Source organism: Cyrtonyx montezumae, unplaced genomic scaffold (assembly GCF_038088225.1).
Source record: "Cyrtonyx montezumae isolate F1298 unplaced genomic scaffold, pur_monq_1.0 scaffold_23, whole genome shotgun sequence".
Taxonomy (NCBI): Eukaryota; Metazoa; Chordata; class Aves; order Galliformes; family Odontophoridae; genus Cyrtonyx; species Cyrtonyx montezumae.
Window position 1 is genome coordinate 8219539 of NW_027071970.1, and position 26456 is coordinate 8245994.

A 26456-nucleotide genomic window follows, 5' to 3' on the forward strand; every position below is an offset into this window, starting at 1 on the left:
ATTAATATATAATAAGTAGAACAGAACTAAGCAGGAAAATTCTTTCTCATCTCAGAAGAATTTTCAAACATTTCTCCTGACTTGAATTTGGATAGAGTTGACATTTTCATAAACTGAACATTTTGGGGAAAAAAAAATGTAGTCAATCAAAAAGATTTCATTTTGAAGTTTGAAATACAATGTTTTTATTTCAGTGTCTATTCACTGTAAGTTAAACTCTCAGCCGAAATCTCATTCAAAATATTTATTCATTCTGAAAAATACTGAAAGGAATGATACTTTTCCTTTATTCATTTATTTATTTTTAATATATATAGCAGAAAATCTAACAAATAAAACGAATCCAACATCGCAGTTTGGAATTTTCCATTATTTCCACACTCACTTATATTCCCCCACGCAAAGTATTTCACCAAAGATTATTGACCTCATCAGTTTTACAGATAAATTTCCCTCTGAAATTCCTTTTAAAGGAGAAAAATAAATGTCATGTGGTTATCACGAAAAAAAACCCATTATTTTAGATGAAGGCAAAAATGATGTGCTGTATAGGTACGTTTTTCCTGTAATGATCCACCAGCAGCATCAGCTCATGTGCAGTAAGTTTCATGGCAGAATAGATTTTGCCTCTTGGCAATCTGAGGACTATTAAGTGATACAGCAGCAGCACTGAAAGACAACTGTTGCTATGGTGTTACTGTTCCTAGGAAATATGCTCTTTAGTAGTTTTTTTCTCTGTCAGCCCAAGACACATTTCTTGTCCCTGACTTGGACAGCATCAATTACAATGACAAAAGAGCTCTGTGTGGTGGGCCATCTTAAAGAGTCCACAAAATTTCTATGAAACAACTTCTATCTCCCCTCAGAAGCCACATATATCCATTCTTCACAGATTGTTCCTGAAAAAGGAATATCTTGCATAGTAAATTTTGTAGCTTTAAAGTGATTTCCTCATCAGGGATATTCACGTCCAAAATGAATGGGACTTTTCCCTGATTGCTTTGATACACATCCATTTCTCTTGCTGTTGGTGCATTGCACTTCTCCAGAGGGAGGAGGGGAGCAGAGGAAGCTTTCCTGGCTTCAAGTCACTCAGGAATCAGAATTTCTCAGCATTTTAAGGCTTTCTTTCACTCCTTTCTTTCCCAACATGGGCAGCCAGAAAATACTTTCTCTGGGTTTTAGCCCTGTCTTCCTCCAGAAAACAGTGCAAGGGCAAGAGAGGGTGTGAATCAGCCACTTCCAAGTGGAGCCTGTGTGAGTTGGAAACCATAAAGAAAAAGAAATCATTCCTCAATAAATTGTAAATAAGGCACTCTAATCTAAAACAGCTTACATAGGTACCTGCATCTGTGAACTGGAAATTGCTCTTGCCTCTGGTAAACAAAATCTAAGAATGGCACTCTAAAATCAAAAGCCACATCTGGTAACAACTATTGCAAAAGCAACATCACTGCAGTTCACTTTCTCATCTTGCATAGTATGAGTAGCTTTCAATAATTCTTTTGTTTGTGAAGGAAAAGGTAGAGCTCTGCAATGGCAGTTCTCAAATTGAAGAGCCAGGTTGGAGCTGTGCAAGAGAACAGTCCCTGCTCACACTGGCTGCAGCCACTGCAGAAATCGCCTTTTTGTAGATATAAATTGTGAAGAGAGGATATAGCTTCAAGAGGCCTGGAATGATTTCCAGGGTGTGCAGCCTCGTTTCTACAAGCAGGTATACAGCGTGGGAGAGAAGAGAGCCTGTGTTTAAAATATCAGGCCTCTACTAACTTCTTGCAACCCAGCTATTACAGCACAGCTAGACAGTGTATGTTTATGTTCATTGTAAGAGATAATAAGCATGCAGTTTTTTAGAAATACCTGTACTGTCAAAGTGTTGTGTATCAGTTCAGAAACAATTTCCTATAAGTCCCAGTGCTCTGATGTGAGCTAATTTCATCTTACCTCAGCTTGTCTTTCTGCAGTTTTTCAGACTTAATGTATGACATGGAATACAAAACACTAATTTGGCATGATGTTGTAGTCAGCACAAAAATGCTAATCAGGCTGTAATGCTATTACTAAAGAAAATAGCATTAAAAAGCAGCAAATAAAACATTGAGCAATCTGTGAAGTAGTCCCATGAGCATGATTCTCACACTTGTCCCAGTCTGCATCAAATTATTCTTTGCTTCTAAAAGAATTTGCTTCTTTGAGTTTGTAAGGTCATCTTCTGAAGTCTGCAGCAAGCTGAAGCACCAGGAAGCAAGCTCATGCAGTCGTGAGTGTTAGTAATCACAAACACTATTTAAAAAACAGATGTTTCTCAGTTGCAGCTTTGAGAAGCAGTTACATCACAAATGCATACTCCATATAATCCCCCCACACCCTTTTGGTTTAGCCTGTGGCAGCCTTTACCTTGCAGTCGTTGCTAATGATGTGAACAGAGACCTGGCAGTTCCAGCAGTTACACACATCTGACTTATCATAGACTATTGTCTTACCCTACTTCTACCTCGTAAAAGGAGTTAGTACACTGCTTGACAGTTTTATTTTGGAAACTCACAGGCAACCGGATGGCCTGAGAAACAATCCTGGGAAGACTACAGTTCAGGCTCCAAATATATATTTTTCTTTTATGATGTTGTTAATAACAAGAAAACAAGTGACGCCTAACTCCTCAGTTTTAAAATAACTGCACAGGAAGATGAAAATATATTATTATAATGGGATGGTACTTTTCATCTCCAGAGTATCTGAAAAAGGTCAGTCGAGGCTGAAAGACTAGTTCTGTAGGTTATACACTAAAAATTGCTTTGTCTGTATATAGATCAGAAAACCCATTTCTTTATGTAATATTAACAAGCAACCATATATACCACAAAGCACAACAATCTGTCGGAAAGCTAAGTGTGCTATAGAGAAACAAAATATCAACTGATCACATCAGAGCATCTGTCAGGGCAGCACAGGGCTCTCTGCTCAGCTCCTCTTTCCAAGTGTTCCTTTGTTTTCTGTGAAAGCTGTACTCCTGTTCCTGTTTTTCACTCTTCATCTGTCAGTCAGTGGATCCCCACTTCTCCTTTGCAGAAGGTGCACTTCTGGCTTTGTCTAGAGAAAGGATATTTTGGGGGAAATACTGATCTACACTTTTATTTTTTACATACTGCATAATGCTCCTCTATGTCTTACTTTAGAGACAGCATATCAGACACAAGGCCGAGTTCAACAGCCTAAAACAAAGTTTGTTAGAGCTGAAAACGTTTGTCTGTATACCAAATTGTGACATGACTTCCCAGTGTAGCCACAAAAAGAATGATTTTATTTTCTAATACTCTGTTATGAAAAACAATTTATCTTCCAAAAAACAGCAAGTTTTGAACCAGAAAAAAAGTTTTACAGCCTTAAGAAATGAAGTCTGCAATCTAAGGGCTATATCAAACCTACAATTTGTGTTTTAGAGTATTAATTACTGGTAGAGTACAGAATATGACATTTAGATAGCATAAACATTTTATAAAACCAAAGTTATTTGTTTACTGGTGGAAATGTAATGCATTAACAGTGTACTTTGCCATAAATCTTAGCATAAGAGCAAGTGGTACTGTCCTGTTCCTTTTGGTCAGATTTCCATGTCAAAGAAGCATCACTATCATGAAGTAACTTGCAATAATGTATGTTTTTTGACCTGTTTACTAAACTGGCTGAGATACGCTATCAGCTGCTGGCCTGGGCTGAAGTCCACTCTGTAATGCTTTTGCAAAGGCTTGAAATGATTTCTGATGAGACATTTCTTGGGGGGAGGAGAGGGAGGAGAGGTAGGGGTGAAAAATTAAGGTTCAGCCAACCCTCTTGAAGCTGCACCTTTAAAATGCAATCTGAATCCAATTAAGAAAAGGATGAATAATTAACTTTGGCAGCATGAGTGTTTCAGAGACATTAAAACACTGGCCTTGGCTGATGAAGCTAATGGTTTTAATTGCCTCCAGAAAGGCTGCTGAAATTCAATTTCAGTCCAGTGAGGCCTTTATTTATATATTAAATAATAATAACAATACAAATCACTGTTTTCCTTCAGCTTGCCAAGCACTTTGTTATGTACATAACATTACAGTTTGTTTTTTTTTCAAATTAACATCTGTGTTTGGCTCAGGAGGCTCAGGCTGCTCACTGAGCCCACAGTTTTGGTGGAGCCACACCTATCGGGGCTGTGCAGTCATTACTCACATTGAAAAAGTCTAACTTGATTCAGAGACTTCTCTCAAGCCACGGTGTATCAAATACCACAGGGAAAAAACAAAAAGGCTCTGAGAGTCATGCTCTGCAGCATAATCGTCTTTATCAAACATTTCCAGCAGAACAGTTTTTGAATTCCCATTCTCTATTAACTCCACATCTCCTAGTGATCAGCAGTAAGGAGCTACAAAGGGGACTTTGCAGGCTTTGAAGGAACATTTTTCTCCAGCCAGCCCAGCCTTGTGGCTGCTTATTTGAAACTTTTCTCTGTGACATGTAAAATTCAGAATTTTCCAAATATCTCAGCCAAAGTGTTAATTAGTATTTTTTAAAGCCCACATAGTCTTTTAAAGTAGTTCTGGACAAGATGTCATCAAACAGTGGGTAATCTGCTCATTATGAATCTCACCCAGCAAGATATTTGTTCATATGAAGCCTGAAGGAAGCATGGCAGGGAGGAAGGACTCAAGTTGTGAAGTATGGAGGTCAGAAGCGCAGATATTTGTGAGTCCCTCCTCAAGTCTCAGTGTAACAAAAAGAGCAGTGTGCTTTTCTGCTTTCTTTCCAGTCCCAAGGCTTTCGGTGGTCATAGGAAAATGGTTAAATGTTATACTTACAGCAGATCATCCTCTGCGAATCAGAAGGATTTACTTTTGCCTATACACCTCAGATTTATACATCTGTTCTCTGCCTTCTGTTCCAACAAGAGCAGACTCATCCTACTCTCCAATTAACAGACAAACCAAAGCCATGAGAGGCTTACAAGGAGAAGAAAAACCCATGCGGGTCCAGCAGCTCTAGAAGGCCAAGAAATGATGGCCTCTTGCCAAACCAAGTCTGAGACCTTTCAAAGAAGTTGAGGATAATTAAATACCATGATCCCAGCACAATTCAATGAAAATGAGTGTATCCCCCTTCCCTGTCCCAGGCATGGACTGATTCAGAAATGCCCATTTCAATTCAGGGCTGCAGCAGCTGTGGCCGCAGCCTGGAGGCTCCAGGTGCCCCAAGCTCTTCTGGCAGCACGATTTGAGGGGGAAAGGGCACCCACTGAGCAAAAGAGAACCAAGTTTGATGATGCTCAGCAGAGAATAGTAATGAGTAAAGGTGAGTTGTTGTAACGTTTTTATATTGCATGAGGAAATCCTTTAGTCAGCAAGAATATCTAGCTGCCAAACAGCTCAGTGCTTTCATTTCCAACATAGGAAGGAAGTCTATGCTATTTTGTTAAGTATTCTGATTACAAGAGTACTATTTTATACTTCTCAAACAAAAGAGCTGTTTGACCATTAGAGCATTCTTAAATATTTGTGTTTCTCCAAAATAGAATGTAATTTTTTGCTCCTTTCTGCTCAGTGAAATTCAGTAATTGCCAAACAATTCCCCAAGGGATGTCAAGGGTTTAGCACTTCGCAGCATTAGTCCAACTTTTTCTGTGTAATTCTATGGGATTAAGGACAGACCCAGAGAGTCTCCTTTTTCCTCCTATCAAAATTAACAGAGCTGTGCTGGCAGAGGAGCAAAGGAAGAGAAGAATGGACAATGGCTGTGACTTAAAGATCAAGATTTTCAGGAAAGATGATTTTCAGGAAAGATGAGCATGGGTATAGTACAGACACAGAAATACAGTGCAAAGTCACACTGTGAGCACAGCGGGAAGATCCTCCATGGGGGCAACACTGACAGTGATAGAATGGAGGGGAAAGTGAAGAGAGCGAGGACGAGCAAAGAGAAAAGCTCACAAAGCAGTGCTAACATAAACACATAGGCTGATTTATCTGTGTTCATCTGTGGGTAAGGGCTGTCTAAACTGTCAGAGGAGATCTCTTCAGTTAAATAAACTGTCAACGGTAATAAACAGGGACAAAACATTGCAATGCCTATCCAATTTTTAAATATGCAACACAAAAGAAAAATTACTGGACTAAGGCACTATTCTTTTTTATGTTCTCAACAATGAAAAACATGCTGAGAAAAGTAATTATGTTAAAATAACAAAACAGCAACAAACCATGTTGCTTCCATTTCATCATCCCATTAGAGTATACAATCTGAACCTCAGCAGTCTGAAAAATTTAAGAACAAAAGTTATCATTTCAGACAGCTGTTTTAATGTTCTCTGAGTGCAATATTTGATTAATAGCTGGAATATCTGATTTAGGAAATCACTGCACCAATCTCACAAATTATACACTTATGCCCAATATTTTGTGAGCATTTGACAGTGTTAGGATGTTTTCATACAGTCTTTATAAACATGAATAAATGCACTTTGTTCTTTCTCAGTCAGGCGTATGTTATCAAAAAGTGCTCTGAAACTCAGCTATGGCAGTGGAAATTAAAATTAAAACACACATTGCTCCAAAGAAAATAATGGGATTTCTTTTCTTTTGTAAATAGAAGCCCATCCCAAAATCCCCAGGCTTCTGAAAGACGTTAGGATGGTGCTATGGATTGTCAATAGATCCAGCTGCAAGATCATGAAGTTTTAAATATTTTTGCTCTCATGAACTCTTTTCTATTTTCAAGCCCACTGGTGGGCATCCTGAAGTGCATTGTTTGATCTTAAGTTCTGAATTGTGAAACAAAATCTCCAGATGGGATGATATACAGTCCTTTCTGGTTTTAAAAATGCAGAAAATGTCTCAAATTAGACGAAGCCATTGCTTTGTTGTAAATGTCCATCCACATGTCAGGTAATCACTTTTACACCCTCAGTTGAAAAAAGACAGAAAGAGCAAATGCCCTCAGGTAAAAACAACCTAAAGTAATGGTCTACTACTGCTGTGTCTTGTATTGGTCACTTACTGGAGGGGGACCCAAGCCTTATGCTCTATTTTTGCTGTGGGGATGGTAATTGCTCCTTTCTAAGGCTTTGGATCTCTAGGCCCCAGGTGTCCACCATGCTTTTGCTGCTAAGGTGACATTTATGTGGCAGATGGTACAAATAGCCTGGCATGCCTTGTAGTTGTTGGATCACTATAAAAATAAAAACTGCCAGATGGCTGACATGTTTGCTGGCAGTAGCACCGGACCCCACTGACTGATGAGAGGAAGTAAAGCTGCCCAAAAAGAAATAATGGCATCTGAATTTTCTTTGGATTGCTTTTAAAATGTGGCTTGCTCCATGTTGGATTTGACTCCTCCTGGCTCGGAAGTGCTTTGTGACATCCCTTTGCCTGAATGTTCCAGGGGAACATCGCCCATATGTCTCCACCTGATGTCAGCTGCCCTTCCCAACACAGGCGTGGGCATGCTCCTCTCCGACAGGAGATACCATTGGTTGCAGGTTGAGATCTATCCAGGTCCTCTGTGCAAGAGAAGGATGTTTAATTGAGGAAACATCTCATCTGCTGTCCTCTGCTGTTCCTATTCAGATTCAAATCTGCTGTGAAATGTGGGCCATAGTACTTTGAGAAAACCACCAAACATCACACTGGATGCTCTCTACTTGAATTTTTCCAAAAGATGCAAACATGTATCAGTTTAAGTATATCAAATTAAATGGCTTATTTATTTTTCCTACCACAGATATGTTAATGCACCATTGTCTCCCACAGTATAACACTGCAGGGCAGCTGGCAGTACAGATGTGCTCTGACTGCTGGAAGCAGTGGATGAAGTGAAGGGTAGAACAAAGTTCTTCAGATCAATAAAGGACAAAGACAGGCATGAACCCCTGAGAGCGAAATTTTAGCAAGGATTTTATACATGGAACTTTTTGCTTTTTCCCAGTTGCCCCATCAGAAAGAAGAGCATACACTAATTGGTTAATATCTGCACAACTGCTCTGAGCAGTCCACTGACATGCTTAGCTGGAGTGGTGCTTCTGTAAATTTCTCAATCTTACTATATGGACCAGAGCTGTGAAAAGGCTTCTCAGAAGAGTTTCCAAGATCTGATGGTATCCTGGCCTTAATTACATCCATGCAACCTCACGAAGGCAATCAAGGGCTGAATGTGTTCCTTCAGGAACATTCTGCTCATCTTTAGTCACATCTTATCTTGGATTTGCTTATTTATTTAAACAAATTGATTGCCACGAATCTCCAAAACTCCATGCAAATGTTATTATTTCCAAGTTAAAACCAACATGATAAATGAATCCCGGTAAGCAAGCCTAAACCTGGGCCAACCATAACAACAGAGTGCTGAAGACATGGATAATTTCGGCACTCCACGTGGCTGGCTCATCAGCAGGATAACAGGTCAGTGCCAGCCTGACATCTGAGTGCCACATGTTTCTAAGTTTTTCCAATATATATATTTTTTTCATTCCTGAAATAAACTTGTAACAACTTCAACTCTCCTACATGGCTGAAAGCTGCTAAGCTGCAGACATGGATCTCGGGCTCATCAGCATTATTGTTGGTACTGCTCTTCTGCAGGCACTGCAGCTTGAGTGTGTTCGAGTTTTTGCTGAAACTAGTGTAACATTTTACACCTGAAATCCCAACTCGCTTTTAGCTAATTCACAGCATCAAAGGAGTTCTTCTCCATGCACCGCTATAAAAGTGGAGGTTTATTTTCTCACATTGAAGTCAGCATTCCAGAATGTAAACTTTCTTTCATTTACTCTCTCTTTCGATATATTTCTCTGAAATACTGGGATAAAAATGCTCTTACGTCTCACAGCTACTACCTACTTCCTTGTATTTCTATTTAAATTAGGCCCAACTGACTGTTTGCCTCATAATTGCCCAACAATATGTCAGCATTCCTTGTCTCAACACATTTCAAGTTATCAAGAGAAAGCACTACCAGATGCCAGACATACTACAACTTTGTTCATATAAATGTCCCTCTGAATGAAAATAAAATCCGTATGGTACACTGTGATTCCAATCCAAGCCAGATGCATTAAGTATTTACATAGATCTTTTCCTTGTAATAAAATTGTAATGATAAAGAATCTTGAGAATTTATAGTCACTAGTGTTCATGAGGGAATTGGGCCAGTGTTAGCAGGAAGAGAGGCACGAGGGCAAAATGCATCAAAGCCAGTGGGTCTGAATTGTGCTATTGTTCTAGAAATGGAAGAAGCCAGACTTAAATGTAGGAAGAGTAAACCAAGGAGATTCTTGCTTGAGTTTAGCATAACTCTAAAGAAAAAGTTATTATCCTTGGTAAACAATTATCGTCCAAGTTCAGTTCCTTGGTTGTTAGAAATGCTCACCACAGATACTTACTATGGAAAGTTAGTTCTGAGGAAGGTCATTTATTTTCAGTCTTCCTTGCTTAGAGACACCTCGGCTTTTTCTGAGCTAAGAGAACACTTCATGCTCTCCTATTTTGAAGAACAAATTCTCTTTGAAAACTTGCAATGCCTAAAAAACCCTTATGCTTCTTTTATTAAGTGAAAAGAAAATCAATCTCATTCTCATGAAGAAAGGCCAAGTACATCAGAACACTTATCACACCGAATTGGTCTCATGCATTCATGCATTTCCACATCAACATTGTTCTCTGTCAACCACTGCATTATGTTAAGAGCTGGGAATTTAGGTGAAAAAGATTAAAACTATAACAGAAAAAGATGGGTTTTAAGGTTTTCATGCATCAGAGTGTCTTGATCCACACGTCTCACACATTCATGTGACATCTCAGTGAAGTGCTGAGATTTTACATGAATTTTTTTTCCTAACTTATTATAAAGAAGTAAAAGAGCAGTCCAAAAACATTTTACAGTGCAAATTAGGACAGTTAAGATGGAAGAAAATACTGAAAATAGAATCTTTAAGTGATTGTGAGGAACTGGACAGTGCACTCGTGTTTCCTGGTTACACATTTTAGATCTCTTTAAGATGGTCTGACTCCAAAGGCTTTGATATAAAATGTCTTTGATCTCCAGTGACTAATATCGCATATTCTTAAAACTTACCCCAACATCTCGTTAATCATAACAATCTCACATCTGTTTGTTTGAAAGTTTTACCTTTCAGAACTCTTCCCCAATGGAAAATCAACACATCTTTCTCCAATATTTAATTGGTAGATGCCCTGTTCAATCCTGGTTAAATCATTTAATCTCTGTTTACTGCCCTTTAAAACATTTGTAATAATAGAAATTTCTGCCATTCTATTTTTATCTCACAAGTGGGAAGCTTTGCAGGCAAAACTGTATTATACTGTAAGCACAAAGTGTTCCTAAGAAAATGATACTTAGAAACCAGCTGGGATCATTAAGCGCTTTGTAACTAACAAGGACAACAAAAAGTAGATAAAAACCAGGAGACCTGAACAAGGTGCCCTCTCTGCTTGAATGGCTGGACCAGTACAGAGGACTCTGGGAATTAATTAAGTTCTTTGGATAGCAGACCATGCTGTTACCTTTACCCCGACTGTGATGGCATGACACCACATAACTGGGATAACCACGCAGGCAGTTGTGCTAACAGTGTTACTGAATCAGTGCTTCCTAATGGCAAGGAAGTACTTGAAAAGTATTTGCTGCAGCCCAGTGAGATAGCCCTGATTACCCTGATGCTGCAAGCTAACTTTCTTATCTATCGGCAAGAATGCCTGTGTTGCCATTGCAAGCATAGCAGCTGATCCTGCAACAGCAACTTCCTCAGGGCTAAGATACTGTCTAAAATAAGAGCAAATCCATCATTCAAAACAATTAACAGGAGCCTGAGACATGGCCCTATAGTCAGTGCATCCACACCAACCAAGCTGACAAAAATCCCTCTAGTTGTACCACAGAGGACACTGCATTTCTTAGTAGCACACCATGATAAATGTGGCAGCACAACTCCTACTGTCCCACTGAAGCTCTTCTTCCGTTGTTAATTTACATTGTTAGGATGGTGCCTGTAAAAAGCTGAGAATGTGCCCGAGAGTATAAATCTGACAGACAATCAGTATAAATTACTTTAAATGTATGGTCTGTAAATTATTTATATTATAGATTCATTATTTATCAGCTGAGAGTTTTCCTGAACAGAGCTTTGTCACTGCCTCCATAGGATCCTCCCTAACTAAAGCACATCAAATAAAGCAGTAAAATTGCATTTCTCGTGCTCATGGCAGTGCTGCCTGTTTGCCTGCTAAGACCCAGCAGGGAGTTGGCTTTGCCTGGTGCTGTTGTTTGGAGAGGAGTTCCTTCAGTAAGCACAAATCAGCACTTCACCTGCAAGAAGCAACACTCTGCTCCATCTCTGAGGAAATCTCAAGACATCACACAGGCAAGAACACGTTTGATGAGAAAAGTGCTGTTTGTCATTAAATTTCACCTGAAAGCTGACATGAGTATGATAACCAAGTAGAAAGTCTTGGTCATGTTCTGGCTGAATAGAAATGAGTTTGTTTGACAACTTCTTGGACAACAGAACTGAGCATAGAGAAACTGTACTTAAGGGGTTCACTCTCCAAAACCTCAATGTATTTTTCACGCTTCTACACAAGCTTCTGCTTGGCAAGGAGGTGAAGAAAGAGTAGCAGAGAGGCACTTGAAAAGCTGGCAGAGCAAATGGTAGAGGCCAGCTGGAAGCAGAGTTTGCTTCACATTGAGTTCAAGCTTGGCTGTTCAAATTCCACAAGTCTACTTACCAAAAACCTTGAACAGCAACATCTCAGCTTTCTTGGTCTTGAATATGAATCATAAAATCCAGGCTGCTCTGTACTATGTTTTCCAGAGCTTTTCCTGACTAGTGCTCCCTTGTACTAAAGGGGTAACAGTAAAGTACAGTACTTCAGAACTTCCACCTAGCACAGAGATGTATGCTCCATTCAGTTCCCAAATATTTGAGAAAACAGATATAGCCCAGAAGGATTAATACAACATACCAGTAAACAAGCTGTGGAATAAATCTAGACAGGACAAATACGAGCCCAGTTCCAATCACTTACTGATGTGGTGTGTATTTGTGTTTTATTTTCAACATACAGTTACTCTTCTGCTTAATCTCACCTTCAGAGGCACCACTTGCATCAGAATGGCGAAGTTAGTGAGGTGGTTACAAAGACACACTGAGTAGTTGAGGTCCCCACTCTCACGCACACAACCTTCATTAGACCAAACACCAGTTCCATTGCTGCAAAGCATACAAAAATGGCACAGTCTCTATCAAAATGCACCTTATTCAGGTTAGTTTGACATGTATTGTACTGTACAGGAGATAGAAAGATTTGAAAGCCATAGCGTGCTTGTGTATGCATAAACACTCTTAGTGTTCTCTCAATTCCATTATGAAAACAGATAAGGAAAATATTATCCAGAAGAGGGCCTAAATCATACCCCTATCTGAATGTCACTAGGGATTTCTTTCCAGGTTTATAACTAATGAATAAGTACATTTTTTCATAACATCGTGCATTGTGTTTATGGCATTTTGTCTATACCTAAATTTCTGTATTCTGAGAACTATCATATCAGACAAGTTAATAATCTTACAGAAGTCAAAGTATATTGTATCTCCTGCCTTTCTCTTATTCAGTATCCCACTCATCCTATCAAAGAAAGTAATTTAGACTGACTGAGCATGATTTCTAGTGAGCTATCCAAGCCAATCGTTTTTCATCATTTCACTCTCAGGGACAATGAGAGCAGCTCCTGCTCCACTGAGGGTATGGTAGGCCTGGCCACACGGCTCAGTGCCAGGGCAGCAAGGGATGTGATGCTCATGGTTTGCTTCTTGGAGCCCAGAAAACCCTGGAAAGCCCTGTGCTGACACAGCCCTGCCCCAGGAGTCCTGCAACAGAGCAGGAATGTAGAAGTCACATCTTGGTGGAGCTTCAGGCAACATAGGTCACTGCACAAACTGCCTGTTTCTTAACTGTTTATTATTTTTTATATTATTTTGGGTCCTGAAGCTAGACTGAGTGATGAATATTTTCATTTGAGCTTGTTTTATAGTAGGCACTACTTCACCTTTCTTCTGTCCTTTGGGACCTCCTTGAATTCGCATAGGGAGCATTCTGTACATCAGGAATTGATTATTCTTTAACTACCATGCACTAGGGAATAAGACTACCTTGACACAAATAAAACTCATTTGGAAGGATAGATTTTGTATTTCAGTTTCTACCCCAAGGCAAAACCTCAAGGGCCTAAGCCTCAGTGGAAAACCATACAGGAACAATGCTCCAGCCTATTAATTTGCTTCAGGAAAATCTGTTTGGAATTTATTGTAATTTGTGAGTAACCATAACGACAAGTAACTGCTAACAGCTGTGACGGTTCAACATCCATGAAACAAAACTTCAATAAAACAATTACAGTGACCTTCCCATGTGCTTGCTGGATAGCAGAGATCCAACACTGCAGTCCATTGCTACATCAATTAAGCTTATATTAAGCTCAGAAACCATTAATCCCCATGAAATTCAGGATTCAGAAAATACTATTTGTACTTTAACTCAGCAAGAGCAGCATGCTTGGGAGGCTAAGTATATTCAGAGCTAAAAAAACCCAAACTGCTGTTACTTTTCCATACATCCCGTTTATTGAGTGACATTTAATTTATTTACCTTTCCTTCTAATTTGCATTCAGGGGCATAATGTTTCTTCATCGCATTCATTGGCCAAAACTCACAGCTCTTAAATACTGATCTCACATAGTATTGTGAAACAGGCAGAGATCCAGTGAAGCCAATGGCTCTGCTGGAGGCTTGCCATCTGAAAACATCCAAGTGTCTGCCCAAATGGATATATTCATAAAACATCATAAGCAGGCTCAGTATCAGCCTGCATTTTAGTTTCAATTCCAGATTTTTGATTCCAGATTTTTCAAGCTCTCAGTCCCCAACTTAACACCAGGTCAGTGAATAAAAAAAAAGCTCCTATTTATAGTAAAAAGCCACTCTGAGACTGTATGTGTTGTAAGCCACTGTCTTCAATACTTTAACTACTTGTATAAGTGAAAGAACTGAAAAACATAGGCAACCTAAAGCATCACAAACAATATGCAATTTAATTTAGCCAAGTTAAAGAATTTGAACTTATATAACATACCTGTAGTCCAGAAATGCACAGTAAAGATGGACTCTGTTACTCTTGTTTAGTGCTAGGCTGTATTGTCTGGGAGCCTGCAAGAAGGAAAAACAAAAGCCCTGAAGGTGTGTTTTAAAAGAACCAAATTCCACTACTCAACTAGTACAAATTCCTGCTGTTCTAGTAATTTCAATAGATGTTCCAGATTAACCCACCATACTGAAAGGAAATTTTTTCAGTCCTCATGGCTTTGACACAAACCCTAACCATGCAAGGCATGCTATTGTCTAGAGTTCACACACTGGGATTAAATTCATGTCACTTGGAATCAGAAATTGGCATCCTATTTAAGTAATAGTAAAACAGACTTCTTTATTGTATACAAGCAAAGCACAAATTTCTTACAGCATGCATTTCACTTCATTGGGTTTTGTTCTCACTAATAAAAATCTCACATTTTAAGATTAATGACACTGAAGTACATGTGTTACAATGACCAACTCACAGACATTTTCTTTCCACAATACCGATTATTTTTAATTATATAATCAAACTGAAAGAGCAATGCTATAGTCCAAGATTTTATTTGAATAGACTTTGGCATTATGGTGACATAAATTTTAACTTTCCCAAACAGATTTGTTAACATTAAATCTCATCCATTCAGAAGGGATTGAGCCCTCATTCTCAACTCTGTTACATCACTGTCGAGACAAAATGATTCAAACAAGATTAGGATGAGTTAGTAGTTTGTCACAGACAAAATATGCAAATAAGAAGTTTCCAGGATCTGTTCTACCCTTTTAATAAAAAAAATCCCCCACGTTTACTCTGTGTTCCATCCTACCTTAAGGTCTGTTTTATTTTATTACAAGCATCTTCAACATAAATCTCTGATGAATTAATAGACCTCATATCATTATAGCACAAGGTCAATACTGCTGTGAAACTGGAAGACAATCAAGAATTCTTCTCTTTTCAGAGAAAAAAAAAAAAACAACACAACAAAAAAACAACTTGCTGAAACCTGAGCAAGTACAAGGAGACTCTGAAAAAATTTTCCTTCTCCTCTCCCACAAACCCACGTCCATGTGTCAGGCACAAGGTTGCACAGTACCCTCCTTACTAATGATAATAAAGCATTTCTGCCTAGATCAGGATATTCACGCTGTATTTCCACATGCTTCAGGTAGCTGTGCTGTAGATAAGGCCATTTATTTATTCTTAATTTACCTCTGGATAGCATAAATGGAATTTTCTTATCTACTTGAGCAATATCTCTGAATAAAACTTCTAATTCCCTAACTGACCCTGTTTTTCCTAAGACTTCATTGGAGAAACAGCTGAGGTTGCAGATCAGGTACTCCCTGAAGCTGAGCTCTGAGATGACTTACTATCACCACTCTGCTGAGTGTCTCTGTTTTCCTTTAGTCACATCCTGTAGCCTCCTTCTATGACAGAAACAAATGAAATGCTAAAAGTGAATGTGTATGAGATCAAAATTGAATGCATCCAAATAGAGTAAGAAAAGCTGGCTGCTCCTTGCCTTTCTCCTCAGTGCCCAGAACACAAACTGCCCCTGATGCATTTTAGGAAGTTACTATATTTGAACCTATGTGTAATTCCAGCAGTGTGGTTTGATGACTAAGTGCCCTGACAAGAAATCCCACCTTTTGCTTCTCAGTATTTGCAAAGTCTACTAGTTCTGCTAAACCTGCAGAAGACTAATGATCCATAACCCACATCTGGAAAAATGCCTTCTGCAACTTCAGTTAAAGTCGAGTTTTGTTTGGCAGAGTTCACTTTGTTTTACCACCAGAAAAGGCATGTAGCATAATGTTTGCCTATCGTGCTGTACAACTTAATGTCCATCATGACACAGCTCTCCTGAAGAACATAATTGAAAGAATTCATAGTCAGTTTGTATTATGAGTTACTTCACTTTTATGACAGAGTTTAATAAGAAAAAGAAAAAAAAGGAAAAGAAAAAGGAGAAAGATGTGCTGTAATAACAAAGATTTTACAATAAGTGTCACTTCTGACTAGTAAAATATCTCTATATAAATCTTGATTCTTAATGAACTAAATGGGAAGGGCATTGCTGGGTCAGGTTGAAATAAGACAGACTACTTCAGTTGTGTATCTTTTCACACAAATAAATCCCAGATGTATGTTTTCTCCTCAATTCAATGTATCTGGCAAGGGGCAAATTACTGCTTTTCTCCATCTTTGATTCTAAACACAGATGTCACCAATTAGACAAAGAAGCACACCAGGGGAGGCTGTATGGACTATGAGCTGTCCAGAACTGTATGTGAACACGCAGAGCAAAAAACAAGGCATCTGAATGCATACAAGAAGAACCCATACTGCTTTGTCTATTAATTGTCTAAAATAACATGTTGCATGTTTTGACACACACAACGCAGGCCTCACAAGTGCTACTCCTAATAACTGCAGAACAATCATCTAAGACTTACAGAACCACTGTTCTGTAACAAAACTGTCAGAATAGAAACTCACACAGCATGTAAGAAACTGGCTACTACAAGGAATAAACCCTCACGGATCCACAACAGCTCTACTCTAAAGTACTCTGTAATCTTTGAAAAAACAAACTCACTGTGTCTCCATACCGTATTTCTGAAGTTAAACTGTGTGTGACGGCTTGTATGTGACTTGGATCCTGCAGCACTGAGAATATTGATTTAATGTCATTGATAACAGAGAACTTAATAGGGAAGTAGGCTTTTACAGTAAGAGATTAAGTCACTGGAATGCTTATAAAGCCTGTGAAAGGACAGTTTGTGCATCTTTTAGTGCTATGGAAAGTACCAGATCACTAAGTAATATAGGGTCTGTGCATCAGCTCTCTATAATCTCAGTTCTTTATATGAATTCTTCTGCGTGGAGAGGGTTACGTGCTGCAGATTCAAAGAATTACATTCAGCGAAACAAGTGCTGGGATAGTGGCAAGCAATAGCCGGGAACAGAATCCATACCTCTTAAAAACTCAGTGCAAACTTTGTTTCTCTCATGGACCAGATAGCTTGGGGAAGGACTGATGGTGATGGTGGTATGGTCCTTAAACTGCTGGGAACTAGGCACAAGTCCATGGTTAGTAGTGGAAGAGGCCAGAAAAGGAGTGCATGGGGCTGAAAGGACTGCTGGGAACCTTCAGAAAAAACTAGTTGCAGGAAATGTCATGAACAGAACTGCAGAAGAAAAACAGGCAGCCAGCTGCTGCTGGGGAGGCTTGCCAAAGAAGAGAAGCCAAGCAGAGGGTGGGGTGAACCTTTGTGAGATTAGCTTTTTTCTCCTCTCCTCCCCTGAATTTATAAAGCAAACAAATAGTTAGTGGCCACCAAGGGAGGAGGGTGTGCACTTTCTAATTCAATATGTATTTTTCTCAAATGTGAAGGAGAATTTGTTGGGATAGTTCTGCCAGTTGTCTAAATGCAGTAGCTCCAAGACCAAAGGTTAGGTGTTAGACCTCCTCTTATTCAAAAAGCTTGATAATTTACTGTGTTAAGATACATTTGGAGATCACTTGACTCCATTTACAAAGCACAGAATTCTGTCTAATTCAGAGATTTTGAAATCTTGTGATCTCAGCATTCAAATATGACAGTTTATATTGAAGGTGTTGAGAAGGGCCTAATACAAACAGATCTCTGATTGTTCATGAAGTTCACAGCCCCACTGCAATACTCTAACAGGTCTGTGAGTCAAAAGCATGCTGATTGTAATTTATGGGTTAGAGACTAAAATTATGCTGTTAAAGGATTTGGTAGGGGCATCCTAACTGTTCAAAAGATCTATCCAGGACAACGTGATATATTGACTTTCCCTCTTATACAAACTACTTCCTTCTACCTACAAAATTAAAAATTTAAGGTTCTTTATCTACACCATTCCTTGGAAAAAGAAAGACAAAGAAAGTGAGAAAGAAAGGAGCAACCACCTATTTTTATGCTGGCTGTATTTTTCCAAGTTGTGAGAAAACTGCATTGCAGCAGACTTAGATCACCCAACTATTTTAATTTAGAGTTTGCTTGACTGATTCACACCAAGATGTAACTAGCATACAAAATGAAAATATTGTTACAAATTGTAAAAAGAAAATGAATTTATCATATCAAGAGGGAATTAGAAAGTGTTCATAAAATCCAGACCTTTAGTTGATGTAAATCAACAGTGCTCCATTGATGCCAACAGATCTATGTGAGCGTACACTTACTGAAGTGATGCAGTAATATACAGAAGGACACAGGGTCAACATAAAAGCTCTCAGGATGTATTTCTTATAGATAGATAGATAGATAGGGCATGATAACACAAAAAAGGGAAGGCTGTGACAGACAACAATATAAAGGGATAAAAAATACAGTTAAATATCAGATCCTATAAAGGTATATGAAATTAAAACAGGTTGCCATATATAACTGAATATGGATTGGCTTTGAGTCTTCCTTTGCCTGAGGTGAATAGTCAACATTTCGATTTCCTGCAAAAACATTGTTAATCAAACACTACTTCAATATTTTTCCCAGCTCTCAGAGTTCTCCATTTAACAGCTGCTTTATCAGCAAGCACTATGAGAACAAAAATAATTTTAAAAACCCTGTAAGCAACAGACTGAAAAGTATATCTAAAAAAATATCTTGGCTGCTTTTATTAGATAGCATTTTTATAAAGAGGAAAATAAAATGAGGAGGGAATGGAGAAGGAAACTGTCCTGGTACATTTTCTCTCAGTTACTGTGTATAACAAAAAAACCTTGGATTACTTCTGGGTGTGTACAGTACCAGAAGGTCTTGCTATTTTTCTTAGAGTAGCAGCTCTGCAACTCTTTAAATAAAAATGCCATCCCCTTAACAGCATCCCATCTTTCTTATGGCTCTGAACAAGGGGCTTCATCGAACAGCTGCCAAGACAACATCTGACCACTTGCACATCTCAGTGTGGCTGTCAGGCAGTGTGCATCTGCTAAACATTTGTTTATGGTCTACAGGAACTGAAACTATCACTTGGTGCTCATCTCCCTTCAGCATGTCTCTTTGATCTACTTCAGGTTAGCTGTTTTTAGCACTGATAGTCATGATAGCATCTGCAAAAGATTGGGCAGTGTATCTAAATGTACTCTAGGTGAAATTGTCAGTGTTAAAAAATGAAGAGCCCTCCTCTCTGGTTTTCATTGTTAAATAGCAAGAAATTCAGCTTTCCCCAAGGAAAGCTGCTGAGCTGTTGAGCAATTTTGACAGTGGAAACCGAGTGTAACACTTGAGTTAAAATTGCAGTCTCCCTAAACATACATACACAGCTCAAAAATGTCTTTTCTACAGTTTTATAGCTCCTGAAAATTCCCACTCAGAAGATATATTCATATAGATCTATCAGGATTTTAACACAGTGCACAGTCATTGGGTCAGTAACAAGGTCCAGACTTGGGATCTTCTGAGCAAAAAGTAACTTGTCCAGCATCATCCTCGCATCCTCTGTGAATGATACTTTGATGCAGTCCTCAATTTCAAAGACCTCAAAACTGCAACATCTTTCTTTCCTTTTCCTTTCTCTTTGGCCTGAGTGCACATGGGCATAGTGAGTGTTTCGCATGCATTTGCTAACACTGGGCAGTGACAAGCAGTTGCATGCCAAATTCCTTCAGTTTGGAAGCCAAAACTATTTAAGACGTAGCACTGCAGTGTAAAACCATGCCAAGCTCCCATTGACTGCAATCAGGATTAATAATGCTCACAATATTGTAAATTATGGTAATAAGTGAAAAGCACTAAAAGGATGAAAATAGCCACGGAAAGAAAAACAGTTGTTTTCATTTGAGATGAATAGAGTTGACTTCAATGGCAGGCATGCACAAAAAGAAACTGCAGGATGAGGGCCTTTAAAATTCAATTTGGGCAGCAGTCAAGTTACATCAATAAACGTTTAAAATTTTGTAATATTAGTTAGTGAGAAATGGGGCCTCGCAGGGAAGCTTTTCCTTACAAGAGTATTGGTAAACATGGGATTGAATTGAAGATCTGAATCAAAAGCTGCTTTAATACTGGGGTGAAAAAATGGTTTCTCATGTACTTCTCAGGGTTCTTTGGTTGCAAAGAATGATAAAAATCATTCACTCAAGATGTCCGTAGCAAACAGTTACTAATTGCTCAACAGACCTTCTTTAGTTCTCACACAGCCTTTCTAGGGCTCTCGCAGCAGTAGGAGATGCAGGCAGAGCCCTGCAGAGTGGATTTCTGCTCTTCCCTTCTTCTTTCCCCTCCAGCACACACTCAGAGCTAGCCAAACTTCACACCATGGAGACAAACCCCAGCTTGATTGTCAGGGCCTGGAAACACTTCATCAGGCTGTCGAACAATTTTTCATTTTTAGAACTACAAGAACTGGAGTTTTCTGAGGCATTGTGAACACAGAATCCTACCAGGTTGTTATCCTCTAACCAAGATCTCATCTATTTCTTTTATGCTATATCTTTTAACATGTCTGTTAGATGGACCAAGATAAAGATTTCTTTCAGCAAAGATAAAATGATAAAAATATAAAATTACCCCAGACCTGGGCATTTGGCCTGGTTCTTCCAAGAAGTTGTTTTGTGAAATACTACTTGCCAGAGCTGGCTGTTAAGGCAAATGTTTGTCACGTTCATTCCTCTGGTACAATATCATGTTGCTTTTTGCTGTTTCTGCATATTTAGACTCCTTGAAAAATGCATTTTTCATGTGAAGAAATGCAGATACTTACAAAGTACTCTGTGCAGGTTATCCACCAACCTTGAAATATCTACTCACATGAGCTACTAGGAGCTTGCTGGTCATTTCTGATAGACAAACGAAATATCACTTCACTTCTACCCCACCCACCTTCCCATTAGCATAATAGGGTTTGTGGCCATGTTGATACAAATCCATTATAACTTTATAAAATTGATTAGTGGAAAGGACTGCAGTATATTTGGGATTTTTGTTTGTTTGTTTTGTTTGTTTGTTTTTTGTTTTGTTGTTTGTTTCTTTTTGCTATGCCTTTTAATTCTAATCTGCATTATTGTATCAAAAATGCATTGCTTTTATAAAATGAAAAGCAGGTGTTCCTTCCATACACTCTTTCTTAATCCCCTTGAATTTTCTTAACTCATGTGAATTTGCTGCTAACTGAAAAGAACTGGGCTGATTGATATAGAAGAGGCTGTTGAAAATGAACATATTTTCTAATCCAACAGGACCATAACGAAAGACATAAACAAGTGATCTTTTCCCTCATTCACCTGTAGTATTTTGACACAGGCAGAAATATTTCCCTTTGCCATACAATTATCCAGGCCTGCTGTAGAGCTCTGTTACAGGAAGCAATGTCTAGGCCATGACAGGAGCTGTGACAGGGACCAGAAGGCAGGCACGAAGTGCAATCCTTTAAAGGGATGCACTGAGTAGAACCAGTTTTAAGAATACTTTTCCTATTAGGTAATATTTCCACAATTCCTAGTTTCCAAAACAGTGCTTAAACTTTTCCTCCTTATAGCATTTTTTTTTTTTGTAAGAGAAACATTTGCATCAGATGATAACCATTCTAGACACTAAGCCTTAACATATAAACTGCAGTTGTTCACAATCCCCAGGTGAATCAGGCAAGGAGAATTCAAACCAGAGTCAAGGGGCCAGGGCACACAGCTCCAGTGGGGATGGACAGCTGGCAGCACCCACCTGGGTTTGCTCCAACCTCTGTAGTACAGTCACAGTCACTCAAATCCCAACCCACACATGCCTGGAATTTGGTAACTAGATTTCACTAAGCTTGGCTGCAACTGGAAACCCTTGAAACAGAGGTTCAGTCCCTGCAACTAACTTGCCCCAGTGACAATGAGGAAATGCACTGAATTGAGAAACAACACGAAGATAGAAAAGCTAACAGCAGCAGCATGTATCACTGGAGCATCAGTTTTGCATTCCTCTTTGTCAATATGAAAGGAAGACTGGATGGGTAAACATCCCTTTCCCACAAGACTGGGAGTAATAATTATAAGACCAATCAAACAGTATTTATTCCTATCCATTGTGAAAGAGGCTTCAGATGCATTAAGAATTTTTTCACACAATGACCCATAGTACCAGGCTAAGACAGATTTCCAAGTGAAGAATCAGTATGTATTGCCGTTCCTGAGTATACAAAGAGAAAAAGCAGAAAAAACCTCTTGATTTTCCTATACAACGAACAAAGTCTGTGTCCTTTTTTTGAAGAACAGAAGGACCTTGGCAGCCTGGAGGAATTAAACATTCAATTTCAGATACTCTCCAGGATAATAACACGAACAAGCAATGTTTGTGGAATTATTGGGAATAACACATACATCTGTTTTTGTAAAGATTTCAGTGCCCTGCATTTCACCTGCAGAGACAAAAATAGCTATAGAAATGGGTAGTTTTGGGAGTCTGGGATTGCAAGAGAACTGATAAGAACAAGTATTCTGCACAATGCAGAACTTGATGGTGTTAGGATATGATTGGACTTGATGATGGTGTCCCTGAGCCTCCTCTGGGACCCCAGATAAGCCAGAGATTTTGCCCAGAGCTGCAGCTGAAGCACAGTACCATCACCAGTGCACACTTCTGCATACGCAAGTGCTTTGCAACCCTTGATGAAGTGGAGCAGAAATGACAGCAACAGAGCGAGAGTTCAGTGCGTACTAAAGGAGACAGGTCTTCAAGGCACAAGCAGAAAACTCCTTTTGGTTTTCTATGTGCCCAGCATGTAACTTAATGGGGCACTGGTTTACGGCAGGGATACCCTACCGTGAAAGAAAAATGTACTCCTAAAGGAAAACGTCAGCTTCTTCAGGTGTCAGGAGAAACCCTTCATCAGTTTTAGTGACAATTTCATCAGGTACTGATCATACTTCAAAAAATCCATGATTTTTTTTGAGATGTTCACTTGGTTCATCATGATGCATTTGCACTGTCATCTTTGCTAACGTTTCCATGCAAACAAAGGCCTGTGTTTTAAAGGGCGTTTTGAAGACATGATTTAAAGAAAGCTTAGAAGTTTTAATAGTTCACATCAGAAACAGAGTAGAGGCTTAATGGTAAAAATATTTACCACTCAGTACGCCTGTTGCTAATATTTTTTTATAGGATTGAATTTATATGTTAGCACTTTCCATTCTCATTAAAATCCTGGCTATGTGAGTGTTGTCTCTGAAAAGCAATGCCTCGCATTCTTTGTGAATTATATGTGACAGACTTTGTTTTATATTGACCCTTTCAGCTCTCCTATCCCTTGACGAACTGCTAATCATCATTCATCCTTTCTATGACTCCACTAATCTCTGGGGACCGGGTGGGATCGGCAGTCAATGGAGGCGATGGAGTATAAATAATGACGGAGTACAATAAGCATTCCAGTTGTAATGCTGCATCCCATGACAAAGACTTTCAGAAAGATACAGTGCACAGCCCTTCTATGATAAGGCTGTTGTAACCAGACTGGAAAATATTACAAAAACCCTATGACTGCTTAAACCCCAAGATATTCAGGCCCACTAGGTGAGATAAGGGAATGTTCGTTTTGTACAATCAAAAAATCACTTGGAGTCAGGATTCTTGGTTTTGTCCCCCAGTTCATTTTCCCCACGTGACTTTCCATTGGTCTTTCCTAGCTCTGTTTCAGTTCACACCCATTATCCTACCTATTTTGTCTATAATGTCTCAGGATAAAATATATCTCCTGAATCTTGCTATGCTTCATGCAATGAAATTCTAGCTAAAGAATATAGAGGCCAGTGTAAAAGCCTGTGTTAACACACAGCCTAATACTGTGAAATTTTTTATAAGCAGCCTTGGACCATCTGAATACCTCATTAAGCATCCAGTGAATGGAGGGACTTTCTTCCCCTCACATATCTCTCCCCAAACTCTAGATGGGAAACATAAGAACACTGCTTCACTTTCTTCATTACTAGCAAACACACAGCCACAGACTAAAACTGATCTGAAAAAAAAAAACACAAAAGAACAACAAAAAGGGATCTTGGAGGAAAATAAGTTTTCTACCATGTTAATCAGCTGAAGCTGCTGTCTTAAGCAACACGATTAGTAATTGCAACAAGGATCTCATGGCCAAAAGTGCAGGCACAGGAGCAGGATTGCTCTGCTAGATATAGTCCAGATCCAATATTAATCCTCAGTCACAGACAAAAATCCTTCTCTGCAACACTTCTTGAGCAGAGCAGCACAGTGATGTGACAGACTCTCTCACAAGGCTCTGTAAAAGACTATTTCTTAAACCTTAACATTCTGCTTAAGGAATCACACTCTCCTGACTAGGTCTTTCTACAATTAAGCTCGTGGTTTTCCATGAGTTTTTTTGTTTGTTTGTTTCCTATTTCTATTGCAAAACAAAGCCCTCTCAAGAACATTTACATTTTTCTTTCTCTGATTTGAATCTTTTTCTCCCATTCCTGTATTTTTGCCAAATATGAGTCTGTTACATGAATGGGGATAAAATACACACAACTGTTTAGTTCAGCATCAATTTTTCACTCACAGGAAGCGTCAGGATGCCAGAAGTATCTGATCTGTGCATCAGATCCATTCTGTGGATTAAAAACCATCCTGGAATTAGGCCAGCTCTATTAACTGGAGCTAGAAAGTTGAGTAACAGGATACCAAGCCATTGAATTCATTTTCTGAATGACAAAATGACAGTCAGTGGAGCTTTGTGTGTATCTGCAGACATACTGCAGATAGGGGCACTGCTGCTGGTGTAGCAGAGAAATGGCCAACCAATTTAAGAGCTCTGCTCTGATGTCCTCTGCCTGAGAGCAGTGTGTTGAGACTGCAGGGCAGGCACAGCCACTGCCCTCCTTCAGCTTTCCTCTGGGGCATGGTGTTTGAGCAGGTTTGCAGAAGTGCAATAAATGCAGTGCTCTTGAGTAGCCAAGAAGTTCAATTTTGTTGTATATGATTTCTCTTCAGCATAACCAGGACAAAATTTTTAAAGCAGTGGTACATTCATCTTTCAGTTTTAGCCCCTATTCAAGGAACACCAACTTTTCTTGTATTTCCATAGCCATAAGTTTACATGAACACCTGATCAGAAGAGTTGTGCAGCAGAATCTTTTGGGCGAAACAAACCCAAAGCTCAAGATGAAGGGTAAGCAGCCCAGTAAGGTAGTACTGCCTGTTGACCTGTTCACTGGGGAAGAGCACAAAGTGCCACACGAAAGCATCTTCTGCCATAGATCTGAATGCGTTCAAAATTACTCAGCTCCCACTTTGCACTGTTTGCCTGGAGCTGTTTTTCCATCTGATTCCTGAAATCAGCAATGGATCCCTCTGGAAATTGATCTAATGGTTTGAGGAATGTAGCTGTGGTAATTGGAGCTTGGCAACCTCTTTCTGCAAAATCTCCAGGCTCTCTTGTTGATTACTTAGTGCAAAGAATGAGAAATCTCATGTTCCTCCTTCACTGGAAATTCTGCTGCACCCTCTTCTTTTCTCTGACTTGCTCCTGAGTGAGATGTCACCATTTGGTAACCTGGCTTTTTAAGCATCTCAGCAAGATGCAGTGGCCAACAGTTGAGCAATATAGCAGAATCCAACATTCCAGTAAGCTCCCTGATACGAGCACCCTGCATATCGGTTGGCGTATTTTCTTTCCTTGTTTTTAAGTAATATATATTGCATAAATATGGGAAATGCTTTTAGATGTAATAAAACTATAATCATATGCAAACAGAAATGGCTGACTGCACAATTTAATTTACAAGGATAATTGTATATAGCTTCTGAAAAAAAAGCAAATGCCGTCAGCAAGCTGTGGCATGACAGCAGCTTTTAAAGGCCCAGAGGCACTCGCTCAGTTCCTACTGAGCTTAGGAGGGAACCTCCCTGTACGTGCAGTAGGTACAAGGCACAGCATTTCTGTTCTGCTGTGATTAAGAGTTATTAATAAGAAAGACTGTTCAGTTCTAGGAACTCTGTGTCTTAGAACATAATAGCAACTCTGTCAGTGTCATAGCCATGGAGCGTGGAGATTTCATTCTTTTGCTAAATGTTATTTTTGGAAAAAGACCTCCAAGTGTTCACAGGAACATTTCCAGAGGGACCACACTTCCAATAAAGATGTCCCTTTTATAGTTTATAAATACTCTATTTAATAAACGGCTGACAGCCTTAAAGATAAATGTATTTTTTAATGAATGGATAGTGATCAACCTGACACAGAGTCCAAATAAGTCAGGAAATTCCTTCCTTCCAACTATTACTTACAACGTAAGGCCTTTTCATGTGCTTATA

At 39.1% G+C, this 26456-nt stretch overlaps 1 protein-coding gene across 3 annotated transcripts in view; it reads right to left on the reverse strand.

Moving 5' to 3' along the window:
• Nucleotides 1-26456, reverse strand: part of ADGRD1 (adhesion G protein-coupled receptor D1) — a 124626-nt gene that overhangs the window by 44115 nt on the left and 54055 nt on the right. For all 3 annotated transcript variants that reach the window (XM_065739130.1, XM_065739129.1, XM_065739128.1), the window contains 2 exons: nucleotides 14170-14243; nucleotides 12127-12250 (listed from right to left, as the gene is read on the reverse strand). In XM_065739130.1, the coding sequence (XP_065595202.1) occupies nucleotides 12127-12250; nucleotides 14170-14243 (198 nt within the window). The remainder of the gene's footprint in view (nucleotides 1-12126; nucleotides 12251-14169; nucleotides 14244-26456) is intronic.